This window comes from Neolamprologus brichardi, chromosome 11 (genome assembly GCF_056152115.1).
Source record: "Neolamprologus brichardi isolate AB-2024 chromosome 11, ASM5615211v1, whole genome shotgun sequence".
In the NCBI taxonomy this organism is placed as follows: domain Eukaryota; kingdom Metazoa; phylum Chordata; class Actinopteri; order Cichliformes; family Cichlidae; genus Neolamprologus; species Neolamprologus brichardi.
In genome coordinates this window covers 12,725,649-12,740,541 of record NC_142114.1, presented here as the reverse complement: position 1 = coordinate 12,740,541, position 14,893 = coordinate 12,725,649, and the positions used below count along the sequence as shown (strand labels likewise).

Below are 14,893 nucleotides of genomic sequence, written 5' to 3'. Positions count from 1 at the left end.
AGAGAGGCAAAGCCCGATGACTAAAACAAGGCACAGAATACAAACAACTTAAACTAGTACATAACCCAGAATCACTGAAACTAGGAATACTATTTTAAGTTTATAAACACTAAACATGGAGTGAACAATGAGGATATCAAACAAAGGGATAACCACAGAGAAATTACAACTAACTTGATACAAGGGGATATTATATACAACACAAAAATGGCAACAGACCAGACACGGGAACATAAGGGAGACAAGAATTCATAGAGACAATACAGGATGGATAGGAAACCGAAATCTGGGAATATAAATATAAAGAAACAAACGAGGAAATTATGAAATCAGACGAAACTCAAAATACTGGACCCAAAGACCATAATAAAAACCAGCTTAGTAATTTGTATCATTGTTACATTGTTACATCTGCCATTTTGTGCAAGTTAAGGCTCACGGTTAACTTAAGGCTTAAGATGGCTTAAGCAAACAAAAACATATATGTTTATGGTCTTTAAAAAAAATTACACTGGTGGTGTATATAAGTGTCAAAAATGCATTAAGTTGAAGGTAGCGCGGGCTTGCTGAGAACATAAAAGAAAAGAGATCAAGCCTAGCAGTCCCTGATCTGAATTGGTTCTGAATTGTAGGGCTGATCATGTCAAGACAGGAGAGTTACTAAAATGACATAGAGATCAATGATTTGCAGCCTTGTTACATTCTGATTAGGAAAGTTCTCATTGAAAAATGTTACCAGTTTTAATGGTACCTTCAGAAATAACCATCTCCCTCTGGGTCATGCAGATTTTTTTAATTTTTTTTTTATTTTGTAAAACCGGGTAACCTGTTTTCTGTTGCATGTAATCAGAGGACTACCCGTTAGTGATATGTTGGTTGCGAACAAAACGGCTGTTAGAGCCGACTCTTTGACGTGAACGACGTGTTTTTTCTTTCTCTCACCCTCTCTCGCGCACTTTTTTTCTGCTCCATTCTGCATGCGAGCCTTGTGCTTGCGATGGGCAGAGGGAGGAGGGGCTGTAGTTACACTCGCAGTAGCACAGGAAGAGAGCGGGAGGGAAAGACAAAGAATGAGAGCTGGGGACAACAATGTCACATTAGAACGTGCTTTGTCTCTGGGGGCCACCGTATATATTTATATATAAACATATATAAATAAAACCACATTTTTTTTACATTAGTAATTCCTTTTGTGCATAATTTTATATTGTTGTTGATAATAAATTAATTAAAGCAACAAAACAACCTGAAGAGCCGGTTGGGTGCGGAAGGAGCCTGCTCTTTTCCCATCAATACTACCTGTTTGGTTGTTGTGGGCAGCCTTGACTTGAGCTCTGACATGGAATCAAACTCTAAGCTGGTGTGTGTGTGTATGGGTTCTTACTATCTTGATGGGGACCAAAATCTGAAATTTACTATACTGGTGGGGACCAAGAGCCCTCGTGGGGACCAAAATCCATGTCCTCATGAAGTTGAAGGCATTTTTGACAGTCAAAATGTGGTTTTAGTGTCAGGGTTACAGTTGGTTAGGTTTGGGGTAAGGGTTAGCCATTAATTTTTGATGGTTAGGGTTAGAGTAAGCGGCTAGGGGAAGCATTATTTTAATGGGATATCCCCACAAGGATCGAAAACCAGACGAGTGTGTGTGTGTATGTGTCTGTGTTTGTGTGTAAATTCGTCTGAATAATTTGCCTTCCAGATATTATAATGCCTAAAATCTTATGTTCTGATGTCTGTCCTTCCTCCACATCATCCCCTGACAGCGGGAAGATGCTTTCTTTCTGTTCTCGGATTCCTAAAGCAAGACATGTGAGGCAGTTAGTCCTTCTGTCTATGTCTGTCCTTAATATCATCCTCATGAAAGGCAAATGCTTTTAGCAAAAAATATTTAAATCTTTTTAGCTTTCAGTTATAGGGTGAATAGTGTAGTAGGTACTCTGCTGATACTGAAACAACAACAAGTCCCAGAGTTAGAAAGGCATGCACAGTATATGTTTGCAGCAAGATAGCTAGAACTAGCTGAGGGACTCTGTGGTTCATTTGCTGCATTTCAATGTGCTGAGGAGATTTTTCCGTTATCTATTTTCCTATTTGCTTTTAAAAGAGATGTTTTGTAGTTTGTGTGTAGTCTAATTTACTTAGTGTGTTCCAAGTCAAATATAGAACACTGTGACATCCTGTTAGATCAGCGGTGAAGCAGTGTGTATGTCAGGTTTGTCATGAAGACAGGCAAAAGCATTTAATCGGCATGTTTTTATTCACAGGTTAAAAATACATAGAGATCAATAAATGTTGAGTCTCTGACAGTGTAATAGATGCAGATACTAATAAACATGGTTTAACAAGCTCGAAGATGAAAAAGTTATGTACACAAATAGAAATCTTACCAAATGTAATCTTGAAAACCCTTAAAGAACACATTTCATGTAACATTGGTTGTTTTAATCAGTAAATCAATAATCACAACTTTAAGCTGAAGCAAAGCCATAAAGGGTTTTATTTCTATAAAACTGCAAAATGGAAGGGCAACCAGCAGATGAAGAATGCAAAAATGATGGAGAAAATGATTCGGTGAGATCCCTGTTTTCTTGTTTTTTACATGCGCATTGTACGTATGCCTATGGCCACATAATACACAAATATGACCAGGAATGGGATCACAAAGCCCATAAGAAAGCGAAAAATGTGGAGACTCCATTTTTGTTCATGTGTGAATATACACAGTAATGTGTCCCATTATCTCCTGTGTTAGAGGAGTAGTCTTTATTGTAGTTCCACTTAGGTTATGTATTTCCCTTAGCAATTATTTATTGTTGAATACATTTTTCTTCTGCTGGAAAGTACCCAGGCTTCACACCTCCTTAGAGACACTTTGCTACTCGCTTACTTATCAGATGGACGTGAAAAACCACAACCCAGCACTTGCTAATTATATAAACTCAGTTTATCAAAGCACCAAACCCCAGCACTCTGTGAGGCTGCCACTATTAACTGTGCGTACAAATAGTAACATCCAGTAAAATACTGATTCTGTATGGAAGTACTCATGAATGTGCTGCATATTCTGCATGTGTTTGTAGATTAGCTATAAGTGATAATTTGGTTAATCCCATTTTGCAGGTAGTACACCCTGACATGCATGGATCAGGACTGAATAGAGGCAGAACAGTCTGTCGAAGGTAGTGAGGGGTTGTCTAATGGCACATTAGAAAAAGTGAAGTGTAATGTCCAAGTTAATGCTCATAGTTTGTTAATCTTAAACAAATAAAACCATATAAAATAGGGTTACGGTTAAAACAAATCACACCGACGATGAGGTGTGAACAAAACTAAACAATTTATATGCAAATTTACAATTTGGACATAAATTCACAGGCATGATGGACTGAAGAAAACAAATGAGAGAAGATTTATGGAACATTTCTTGTATTGTTATAGAACATACTATAAGTGTCTTATGACACACTGCAGTGACAACCTTGTACTGGTTAATTGGGAAACGTCCACAGAAGTGGAATCCACTGCAATCCTGTATTAAAGAAGATGCATATGAATCCATGTGGCAAAAACACAACTTTGTTTTATAATGTACTTTCCCAGTTAAGTGAAACATTGATTCTCTCATGATGTTTGGTTTAAAGTTGGTTGTGAATTTGATGTCACGGTTTTAGTAACACAGTAACACAGCGTGGTTACGGGAAAGTAACAGTAATCTAATTACCTTTTTTGCAATAGTAATCCCTTACTTTACTCATTACTTGAAAAAAGTAATCAGATTACATGTTACTGTAATCTGTAACGTTACTGCTTATGTCTGTTACTATCACACAGCAGATGACAATGGAGGCTGTTTGTATGTGTCTCAAAACTGCTTCCAGTCCAGGTGATGGATTTGCAGGTGAAGTGATGTTAACCTAAAAACAAAATGACTTTATTTAGTCTTTTAAGAAATAATATCACCTTTAACCTGATGTTTTAAGGTATCTCAAAAGGCCCCATGTTCCTTTTAGCTGAGAGAGTTTGTCTTCAACTTACATTGGCCTCTGTGTTTTCCTGTTTTTATTTGTCATTTTGCTTCACTGAGTGAATGGGTTAAATGCAGAGAGGAATTTCCCCACGGGGCTCAATAACGTATACATTATTATTATTATTATTTTGTCATTACTCCTCTGTCTTCGTTTATGCAACACAGAACAGATACACCTCAGAATATGCTCATGCAGCAACTTTTACTCCAGTGTCCTGTTATATTTTATTGAGCAAGGAGCAGACAGCTCAGTTTATTAACCTCCACTGATACAGCTGGTGACGCAAATCTGAAGGCTAGACCATCCCATTTTCCAGCCTCGCAGTTCCAGCCTTTTTGGTCTTCAAAGGACCCGGTGCACGTAGACTGTGAAGGCCATGTCCTCCAAAGGATGCAGCCTAGATTTTGGGGCACAGCTGTGATTCTGCATGAAGGAACTAATAAATGGAAAAATGGGAAACATGTAATCATGTGTTTTTGTTTCATTGTCAGGAACCTCATTGCTGGGCTGTAAAGCATAATAATCCTTCTCGCATGCATGTGCTGCAGATTCTGTATGTGTTTGTAGATTAGTGGGAACTTTGTATTTCAGAAGTACTTCAATGATTCCATTAACTTCTAACCAGAATGGTTGTATTTTAACAAATGGCGACAAGACATGTAGACGATTGACATTAATCTTTCCAGCAAGGATGTTGTGTTCTAAATTGTTTTCTTTTAATATAAGGTAAAGTTTCGTATTAGAGTTTTCCATCCAAATCCTCTCCAGTTTCTTAAGCTAGTGGGAGGCCACACACCCTCTTCCCCACTGTTTGAACTGTGTTTTGGACATCTAATGCCACTCTCTGGGATTTCCCTTTGCATTTTTCTTTCCCATTTGAATTTTATACTGTGTGAATTGTTCTCATTACATTTTTGTAGAAAAGAGTAAAGTTTAGGAACAGTTTTAGGTGATATCTGTCTAGTTACCACACTACTGGCAGCTGATAACTGTGGTTTTACCTGTGTGTCAGTGAAGTGTCTTAACTGAAAATACACGTCTTTATTTTCTATTTTAAATTCTTTTTTTTTCTTTTTACTTTTTCAAATGTCTCAAAATTATTTCTGTTGGTCAAAATGCTTCTTGCTGTTAGGCGCCTGTCAGTCCACCTGGTGAATGTCTGGTCAGTTTATCCTGATCTGAAGAGGCTGGTGCCTGAAGGCCACAGCAGAAGAGGGCGGTCTTCCTCCAATTTCCATCTCCTTAATATCTCTATGCATACTGCTAGTGTTTCTGCTACGGTGATGTTATCCTCTTCCTGGGTTCTGAGTTGTTTCTCTCTCAATCTGGCTTGAGGTGGGACTCTGATCTGGGTCAGCTCTACCTCCTTCCATTTAGCAGCATTGTCAGAAGAGCACCAACACACAGTGTTTCTCATTTGGGCAGGATAAAAATATTATTTTAAATTCGGTAGAGAAAATTCTCCCCCCTCCTTCTCTAACTGCAGTAATTTGAATTTGACCCTTGGCCTCATGCCTGCCCATAAGAATCTTGATATTTGCCTGCCCCAGCCCATGAACTATGAGTCTGGGATTCGGATTGGTAGAGAGAAAAATAGATTCATTGTAATAGCCATGCAGCACACCTGAGAAGGCCAGTCCCCAGTGTATTATAAAGCAATTCTGACCAAACCTGTATGCACTCCTTCTGTGTCTTGTTAGGCTCCCTTGGGTTTTATCCTAATATGGTGCATGATTCTTGAACTCTAATCCAGATTTATTGTCAACCACTTGGATAACTCGCTATTTAAGTTACTGTTAATAGTGGAGTAGTTTGCCAAGTCTTGTTCAAGTCTTTTGCAATCATGACTCCTAAATATTTTATAGTTTCTATATCCCACTGTAGTTTATACTTATGTTCAAGTGATCTGTTTGGAGTGTAATTGACGTGTACCTGTGTTGTTGTAATGTTAAGTATACAGCCAGACTTCTGACCAAATTCAGCGAGGACTGTAAAACATTTAGGAACTGCTGAGTCCAGATTTTGGATGTATGTGATGATATCATCAATGAATAATCTTGTTTTATGTTCTTGTGGTGCTATTCTAGTTCCTTTAAGGTCATTGTTTTGTCTGACTTCTTGTGCTAAAGGCCTAGTGAACAGAACAAAAAGAGAAGGGCTTAGGCAATCTATCTGAAAGGGTGCCGTTAATCTTTACTCCTATTACCCAACAACGGATAGTCAGAACACCTCAGAAGATCATTGGAGTCTCTCTTCCCTCCATCACAGACACCTATCACAGCATCCTGCATCAGTAATGCCACCAGCATTGTGGAGGACCCCACACACCGTTCATACACAGTCTTCACCCTACTGCCTTCTGACAAGAGGTACCGGAGCATTCAGGCCCTCACTGTCAGACTGTGACAGTGCGACGGTTTCCGCGCTGTGGTGGCCGCAGTCGCTGATGATATGGAACGGCTGCTCTTCATTGAAGACTCACGCTCTGGGCGCTGTTTTCTGGTGGACTCTGGTTCCCAGAAGAGCCTCATCCCACCCACCGGCGCAGACCATTTAACGGCAGGCCACAGCCCGCGGCTGATTGCGGCTAACGGTTCTCCTATTGCAACTTATGGAGAAAGGTTAGTGACTGTTAGTTTCCACAGCAGGGAATTCCAGTGGAACTTTGTTGTTGCTACCAGCTCTGTGCCTATCTTAGGCGCCAATTTCCTTTGTGCCCATGGGCTGTTAGTCGATGTTGCCCACAGGTGTTTGATTGATGCTCTGTCGTTCTTTTCACTACCCTGTTTTTCCCGGGCCGCCGACCCCCTCATCCAGGCTAATTTAGTGGCCTCTGGAGATGTGATTCAGCGTTTGCTGTTAGAGTTTCCGTCTCTGTCAACTCCTAATTTCTCCAGTGCGGCAGCAAAACAACAGGGTTGAGCATTATATCCCCACAGTTGGACCCCCGGTGTTCGCCCATGCGCGTCGCCTCGACCCCGCGAAACTGTCCGTCGTTCGGGAGGAATTTGCAGCCATGGAGCGCCTGGGCATTGTGCAGCGCTCGAACAGCGCCTGGGCCTCACATAGTTCCCAAGCCAGACGGGCGGTGGCGACCGTGTGGGCATTTTCGGCATTTAAATAACATTACAGAGAATGGCCGTTACCCGATTCCCCACATCCAGGATTTTTCCGCCCTTCTCGCAGGTACCACGATCTTTTCCAAAATCGATTTGGTGTGGGGATATCACCAAGTGCCGGTGCTTGCTGAGGATGTTCCAAATACCTCCCCCATCACCCCCTTTGGTCTTTTTGAGTTTCTGTGCATGCTGTTTGGGTTGAAAAATGCCGCCCAGACCTTTCAGCGACTTATGGACTGTTTTGCGTGGGCTACTTTTCGTCTACCTGGACGACATATTGGTGGCCAACAGCTCGGTGGGCAAGCACGAATCTCATCTGCGCCAGGTTTTCCAGCGTTTCGCAGAGCACGGCCTGATCATCAACCCATCAAAGTACCATTTTGGTCCTGGATTTCCTGGGGCACCGTATTGCCGCTGACGGTGTGGTCCTGTTGCCGGACAGGGTCCAGGCCGACGCAGCTTTTCCGCATCTTCCATCCATCCATCCATTCGCTTCCGCTTATCCTTTTCAGGGTCGCGGGGGGCGCTGGAGCCTATCCCAGCTGTCATAGGGCGAGAGGCAGGGTACACCCTGGACAGGTCGCCAGTCTGTCGCAGGGCTAACACACAGGGACAGACAACCATTCGCACTCACATTCATTCGCACATTCACACCTAGTGGCAATTTGGATTATCCAATTAACCTATCCCCACAAACTGCATGTCTTTGGACGGTGGGAGGAAGCCGGAGTACCCGGAGGGAACCCACGCAAACACGGGGAGAACATGCAAACTCCACACAGAAAGACCCCGGCCTGATGTTGGAATTGAACTCAGGACCTTCTTGCTGTGCGGCAACAGTGCTAACCACCGTGCCTTTTTTTTCCGCATCTTGCCTCGGTTAAAGCGTTGCAGGAGTTCCTGGGAATGGTGAATTTTTATAATCTTTTCCTTCCCTGGTCTGCTCACCTGTTACAACCGCTCTATGGTGCTTTAAAAGGTACCCCATTGACTGGTCCCCTGACTGCCTCCGTGTGTTTTCCGTGGTAAAGTCGGCATTGGCCGACACTGCTCTGCTGGCCCATCCGTTCCTGTCAGCGGAGATCGCATTGACCACCGATGCTTCGGATGTAGCAGTGGGCGCCGTGTTGGAACAACGCGTCTCTGGCATCTGGCAGCCCCTTGCCTTTTTCAGTAGCAAGTACAGTGTTTTTGACAGAGAGTTGCTGGCTCTGCATCTCGCGACGCGACATTTTCGATTTTTCCTCGAGGGCCACAATTTTACCGCATACGTTGACCATAAGCCTCTGACTTTTGCCATGTCCAAGGTTTCTGATCCTTGGAGCGCGCGCCAGCAGCGCTAGTTTTTGGCAATATCAGAGTTTACCATGGACACTCAGCACGTGGCTGATAAATTTAACCAGGTGGCTGATTGCCTGTCCCGCGCGCTGATCTCGCCAGTGTATGTCGGTGTCGATTACGCCGCCATGACTGCAGAGCAGAGCACCGACCGGGACGTCCTCGCCCTACGGTCATCGCAGACTGTTCCCGTGCTGGAAGACATGCCAGTGTGGGATGGAGGTCCGCGTTTGCTGTGCGATGTGTCTACAGGTCGCCTGCGCCCCGTTGTTCCCCTTTCGTGGCGCTGTCATGTTTTCAACTCCATCCATGCTCTCTCTCACCCGGGCGTCCGGGCTTCGGTCAAGCTGGTCAGCGACAAGTTTGTTTGGCCGGGCCTGCGGAAAGCAGTAAAGAGTTGAGCTGCTGCATGCATTCCGTGCCAATGCTCGAAGGTCCACAGGCACACTCAGGCGCCCCTGAAACCTTTCCGCATTCCTGGTAGGCGTTTCGAACATGTGCACGCTGATTTGGTCGGACTGCTCCCATAGTCGCAGGGTTTCACACACCTTTTGACTGTGGTGGATCGCACCACCAGGTGGCCGGAGGCAGTTCCCCTGGCTTCCACGACAGCTGAGGTGGTGGCCAGGGCGTTCCTGTCTACGTGGGTTTCCTGTTTTGGTCCCCCCGCTGACATTACCTCGGACAGAGGCCCTCAGTTCATGTTGGAACTTTGGTCCGCCATGGCTGACGGCCCGGGGGTCAAGGTCCATGGCATGGTATACCACCCGCAGGCTAACGGGATGTGCGAGTGGTTTCACCGGTCGCTCAAGGTCGCACTCCATGCTTCCTTAACGAGTGGTGACTGGGTCGACCGTCTGCCTTGGGTTTTGTTGGGGTTGTGCAGCGCGGTTAAGGAGGACCTCGGGTTTCTCCCGCTGAACTGGTCCTTGGACAACCCCTCTGCGTCCCCGGGGAATTTTTGCCTGAGAGCCCCCACCCGTGTATTGATGTCTCGGTGCTGGCTCTCCGCCTCCCTGGAGCCCCCTTTCTGTCCCTGGTCTCGTGCACCAATGCCTACCACATGTTTTTGTTGGAATCTTCTCCTTTCGTTTTTGTTTGGCATGACGCCCATCAACCCCCCTTGCGTCCGCTTTATGACGGCCCGTTTTGGGTTATTGCACCAGGTCCCAACTATTTTGTTTTGGATTTTGGGGGCTGGCAGGAGGTAGTTTCAGTGTTCAGCCTGCATACGTTCTGCAGGATGCTCCTGTGGTGCCGGCCTGGGCCCCCCGCCGCGGCCGCCCACCTGCTGCCGGAACATTGGACTCTGACCCTCCTTCTTAGATCGCTCCGTGCCCGCTGGCACTTGTGTGGCCGGTGGAGGGTTTGGCCTGTCTTTCCTGGCCTGGTGAACCCACAGCCAGTTCTTGGACTTCCTGTTTCAGCCATTCTGGACGATTAAGCCCCGGGTCCTGGACTAGTGGACTGTTGTTTGGGTGTTGGGTGTTGGGGGGGGGGGGGGGGGGCGCCGGCATGTGTGACGACCCACTAGAGGGTTCCACTCACATCCAAGCTGGGAGGAAGGGTTCTGCTGTGTTTGGGCACAATATGCTCAGTTCATGTTTGGAGGTGAATAAAGTTGGAGTGTAAAACTAGAGCTCCTGTGTCGTGTGTCACATGCCTCCATAGTACCAATAGAAAGCCCAGAATGTCCCCTTGATCATAGCAGGACTTGTAAAGATTAGATAATTGGTGCTTGGTGTAGTGGTCTCAGACTCAGACAGAGGACAAAGTCTAATTGTTGGTTTTAGATGGAGATAAGGTACTAAATCTCACATTTTACTGGACTTTTTTGTTAAGATCAAACTTCTATTCTTTTCTTTTATTCCGCTACAAACTCTGTAAAGTAGGCTATGTTTAAAAAGAACAAAGAAAACAAAAACAAATATTTAAAAATTACAGCACTATTTCCTTAAAAGTAAATGCTGCCCAGAGAGTGAACTGCGTTGGTGGAAGGGTGTGTTCTTGAAGTGCTTCTTGTATTTTTCTTCCAAGGAATCTGACTTTCTTGTAATGTTTTGCAGTTGATCAAGGGATCTTGAGCAATAGTTCTTCAGCCTTCCTGAAGGTTTTTCTTTTGACATCAGCTGCTTTTTCATTCACTTTCATTTCAGTCCTTGTAGCTGATCATTTTCAGAGGATTTTTCAAAGCCATTTAACACTGACATATGAATCACAAAAATATAAAAATTCATGTAGCTCAAGGAATGAATGAGTGTTGTGTCAACACATAACAGACAACTTAGCAACGGACTCATTTTAAATTACTCATTTTAAATTGTTCCTTTCAGTTTGCAATTTGTTATTAGCAGACTGTCACAAAAACATAATTTGTTTTCATTTCTTTTGTTGGCTCTGTGAAAAAAATGTCAATGATGACACAGTTTGACATTCATAAAATTTTATTTTTGTGTGCTTAAAAAATGAGGAACCGGGCAAATGTAGAAAAGAAGAAGAAGTAGCAGGCCTACAGACTATTTGCAGTCAAATAGTGTAGTACTCTTTTTCAGTACTACAAAAAGTATCTGAAAGTCATGTCCTTAAGAGTTAGGAGAAAAAACAAGCATAAAATTGACACAAAACATTAGACATGCATCTGGCCCTTCAGCTGATCCATCTATTGCTCATGATGAAGGCTCATCAGAAACGGTCTCTGTGGAAAGTTGGCTGTCAAGAAGCCACTTTTAAGGTAGGGAAACAGGGAAAAATAGCTGAGGAATGCTGAATTACACAAGGACTGGACTGAAAGATCCATCAAAAGCCACACCTCATTAAAACCACTGAAGAACTGTGCATTGCATTGTCACAGGAATGTGTGTATGATTGATGTGAGTGATTTATAACATGTATAAAATGTTTTTACACTCCTTCTTCTTACTTCCTTTTATACTGCTAGAATTGCAGCTAGTAGAAGAAAGGACACAAATGATGAAGACCAGTTCAGAAATGTATGTTATGTGCAGTGTAGTGTAGGCAAAGTGATAAATATATCAGTATAATATATATCAATATATTGTATAATTTTACAGTTCTGCAGAATCTACTGGATATAAATCATAGAAAGTTTTGATGATGCTGACTTGGCAAATAACCTTGCTTACCTCTGGAGATCCTTAGTGAAAACCAAACATTACTGATATTTACTATGGCTTTTACGGTTCAATATCTATCCTCATGAAAGGCAAACTTTTAGCAACTTTTTTAGTAAAAACATTTAGAGTGAATAGTGTAATTACTACTGCTCTGATATTGAGTCCCAGAGTGAGAAAGGCCTGAACAGTATATGCGTGCAGCAAGATACCTAGAACTAGCTGAGTGAATCTGTGGTTCATTTTCTGCACTTCATAGTTATTTACATAGTGTGTTCCAAGTCAAATATAGAACACCGTGACATCCTGTTAGATCAGCGGTGAAGCAGTGTGTATGTCAGGTTTGTCATGAAGGCAGACAAAAGCATTTAATCGGCATGTTTTTATTCACAGGTTAAAAATACATAGAGACCAATAAATGTTGAGTTTCTGACAGTGTAATAGATGCAGATACTAATAAACATGGTTTAACAAGCTCGAAGATGAAAAAGTTATGTACACAAATAGAAATCTTACCAAATGTAATCTTGAAAACCCTTAAAAAACACATTTTAATGTAACATTGGTTGTTTTAATCAGTAAATCAATAATCACAACTTTAAGCAGAATCAAAGCCACAAAGGGTTTCTGTTACTTTGACTAATCAGAAAAGTCGTAACATTTCTTTCTTACACTTGGAGGGAGCACAGCGAGATACTCCCTGCAACAGTAAGAACAATTTATAACAAAGTAACAATTTAACACACACTTTTTAATATCTATGCATGAGTGCACTGTGTCAGTCAATTTGACATGAACAATTAAAAAAGAAATTTTTCAGTTTACATTGCCTGATGTTGAAATCTTATTCAGTGCTCGGTGTCTCCTCAGTGACGATCACTTTGCTTTCTGTGAAGGATTTCAAATCGGCCGTGTCAGTCCTCTTTGAAGTTGCAGCAGCTTCTGACTTTTGGGCAGTATTTGAAAAGGTTGACATGGAGCGAGTGGACAAGAACGACATGTGGTCCTCTGCCAGGGCACTCTCAAGTACAAAACATATGGACTGCCGAAGCTTTTTTATGAATTCTTCACACATGAAAACATAGAGGATGGGGTTCAAGCAGCTGTTGAGAAAAGCCAGACTCACAGTCTGAGGACCCATGATTCTAACAATGGTCCAGAGGTCTGGGTTATTCATAGCCTTTAATTCTATAAAACTGCAAACATGGAAGGGCAACCAGCAGATGAAGAATGCAAAAATGATGGAGAAAATGATTCGGCGAGATCTGCGTCTCCTTGTTCTTGACATGCGCATTGCACGTATGCCTATGGCCACATAAGACACAAATATGACCAGGAATGGGATCACAAAGCCCATAAGAAAGCGAAAAATGTGGAGACTCCATTTCTGTTCATGTGTCATAGAATAAACACAGTAATGTTCCCCATTGTATTCCAACAAAGTGCGAAAAGTGGCATAAGGAGTGCTGCAGACCGCAGCAATCACCCAGATACCAACACATATGAGCCGAACTTTGCAGACTGTGCGCTTGTTGTGTGCCCACACCACCGCCCAGATGGACAAACAACGATCCAAACTCATGGCTGTCAGAGTAAAGATGCTGGCAAACATGTTGACTACACTCACAAAGTTGTTGAGCTTGCACATGAATTCTCCAAAAGGCCATTGGTGACTCTGAGAGAGAGAAATGATCGAGAAAATCAGGAAGGCTGTGAAGAGGAAGTCAGCTATGGCCAGGTTGAAAAACCAAACTGTCTCGACTGTTTTCTTCATTTTGAAGCCCGTCACATAGATAACCAGAGCATTGCCCAGAGTTCCAACTATAAATATCACACAGTAGATGACAATAGAGGCTGTTTGTATGTGTCTCAAAGCTGATTCCAGTCCATGTGATGGATTTGCAGCCGAACTGATGTTACCTAAAACAAAAATCACTTTATTCAGTTTATCAAAAGCTCATATTATCTTTTAGCTGGCATAGTTTAAAAGAAATGCTAATGTATGTCGAATGTTTCTCACCAGACCCCATGTTCCTTTTAGCTGAGAGAGTCTGTCTTTAATCTACACTCATCTCTGTCTTTTGCTGCTTTTATTTGCTGCCATTACTCCTCCCTCTCAGTTTATGCAAAAGAGAACAGAAACACCTCAGAATATGCTCATGCAGCAGGAAAGGCTGAGTGATACATTTGCTGGATATTATTTAATATTTCCATGATTAAACTGAAAGGTTGAACAAGTCTTAGAAGAGCAGTATTTATTTCACTAAGAGTGTTATCATATTTCACTGAGAAATTATTTGTAGTTACATATATTTTATTAATGTTTTCCTTTTGCTGGGAACACCTTTTAGAGGTGTGAAATTAGAGGTGTGAAATTAGAGGTGTGAACGTGGGAAGTCTCTGACTGATCAACTTAAACAGTCATGTGTACTAACAAGTCAAGACAGTGCAGTCAACTACTGCTTTTCCCACCCTGACCCCCAGTTTGGTGCACCTGACTCAGTAACAACAGAGTCTGGTGTGCCTAGCAAGACACACTAAGGTACTAGCTAAGATAACTATTGTTAAATGTCAAAGTCTGGCATTGGGCTCCAAGAATCTGCCTGCCTTGGATGGTGGCCTATAGGCACTAAGCAAGTATAGGACAAAAGCACCAACAGGTCAATAATTAAATAAATAAATACACAACATAGATCATCTTGTTAAATATGGACGGGTGACTCCTTAAAAGTGTTCACCTAAGCAAATACACATTTACCAAGAACTTTACACAGCATTATGACATCATTATTCTCTATGCATCTCAAGCTTCACTCAAGATAAATGCAAACAGCTTCATAGAAAGGTGGAAGTGAAACAGACAAGATGCATCAATGCTATTTCTCTAAAAGTATTCACTCACCCATCCAAATCATTAAATTTAGGTGTTTCGATCTCTTTCATGGCAACAGTGTATATAATCAAGCAGGTAGCCATGCAGACTGCTTCAGCAAACATTTGTGAAAGAAAGCGCAGCTTTCAGGAGCTCAGGGAATTCCAGTGTGGTACCAGACTAGAATGCTACAAACTACTAACAAGTTCAGTCATGAAATTTCCTCATTACTAAACATTCCAGAGTCAGCTGTTTGTGGTATTATAATAAAGTTTAAGCGACAACGGAAAATCACAGTGGGGTCAGTGTATGCTGAGGCAATTGGTGTGTAGAAGTCACTTTCTGCAGAATCAGTTGCTGCAGACCTTGAAACTTCACATGGGCTCCAGATGAGCTCAAAAACAG

The 14,893-nt window shown here is 42.6% G+C and overlaps 1 protein-coding gene across 1 annotated transcript; it reads right to left on the bottom strand.

The window, feature by feature from the left end:
• Positions 1–12,047: 12,047 nt before the first annotated feature.
• Positions 12,048–13,665, bottom strand: LOC102788080 (chemerin-like receptor 1). The gene is made up of 2 exons (XM_006801469.2): positions 13,637–13,665; positions 12,048–13,536 (listed from the first exon to the last, which is right to left on the bottom strand). The coding sequence occupies exons 1-2, from the start codon at positions 13,644–13,646 to the stop codon at positions 12,461–12,463; spliced, it is 1,086 nt and encodes a 361-aa protein (XP_006801532.2). The 5' UTR covers positions 13,647–13,665; the 3' UTR covers positions 12,048–12,460.
• Positions 13,666–14,893: the final 1,228 nt, after the last annotated feature.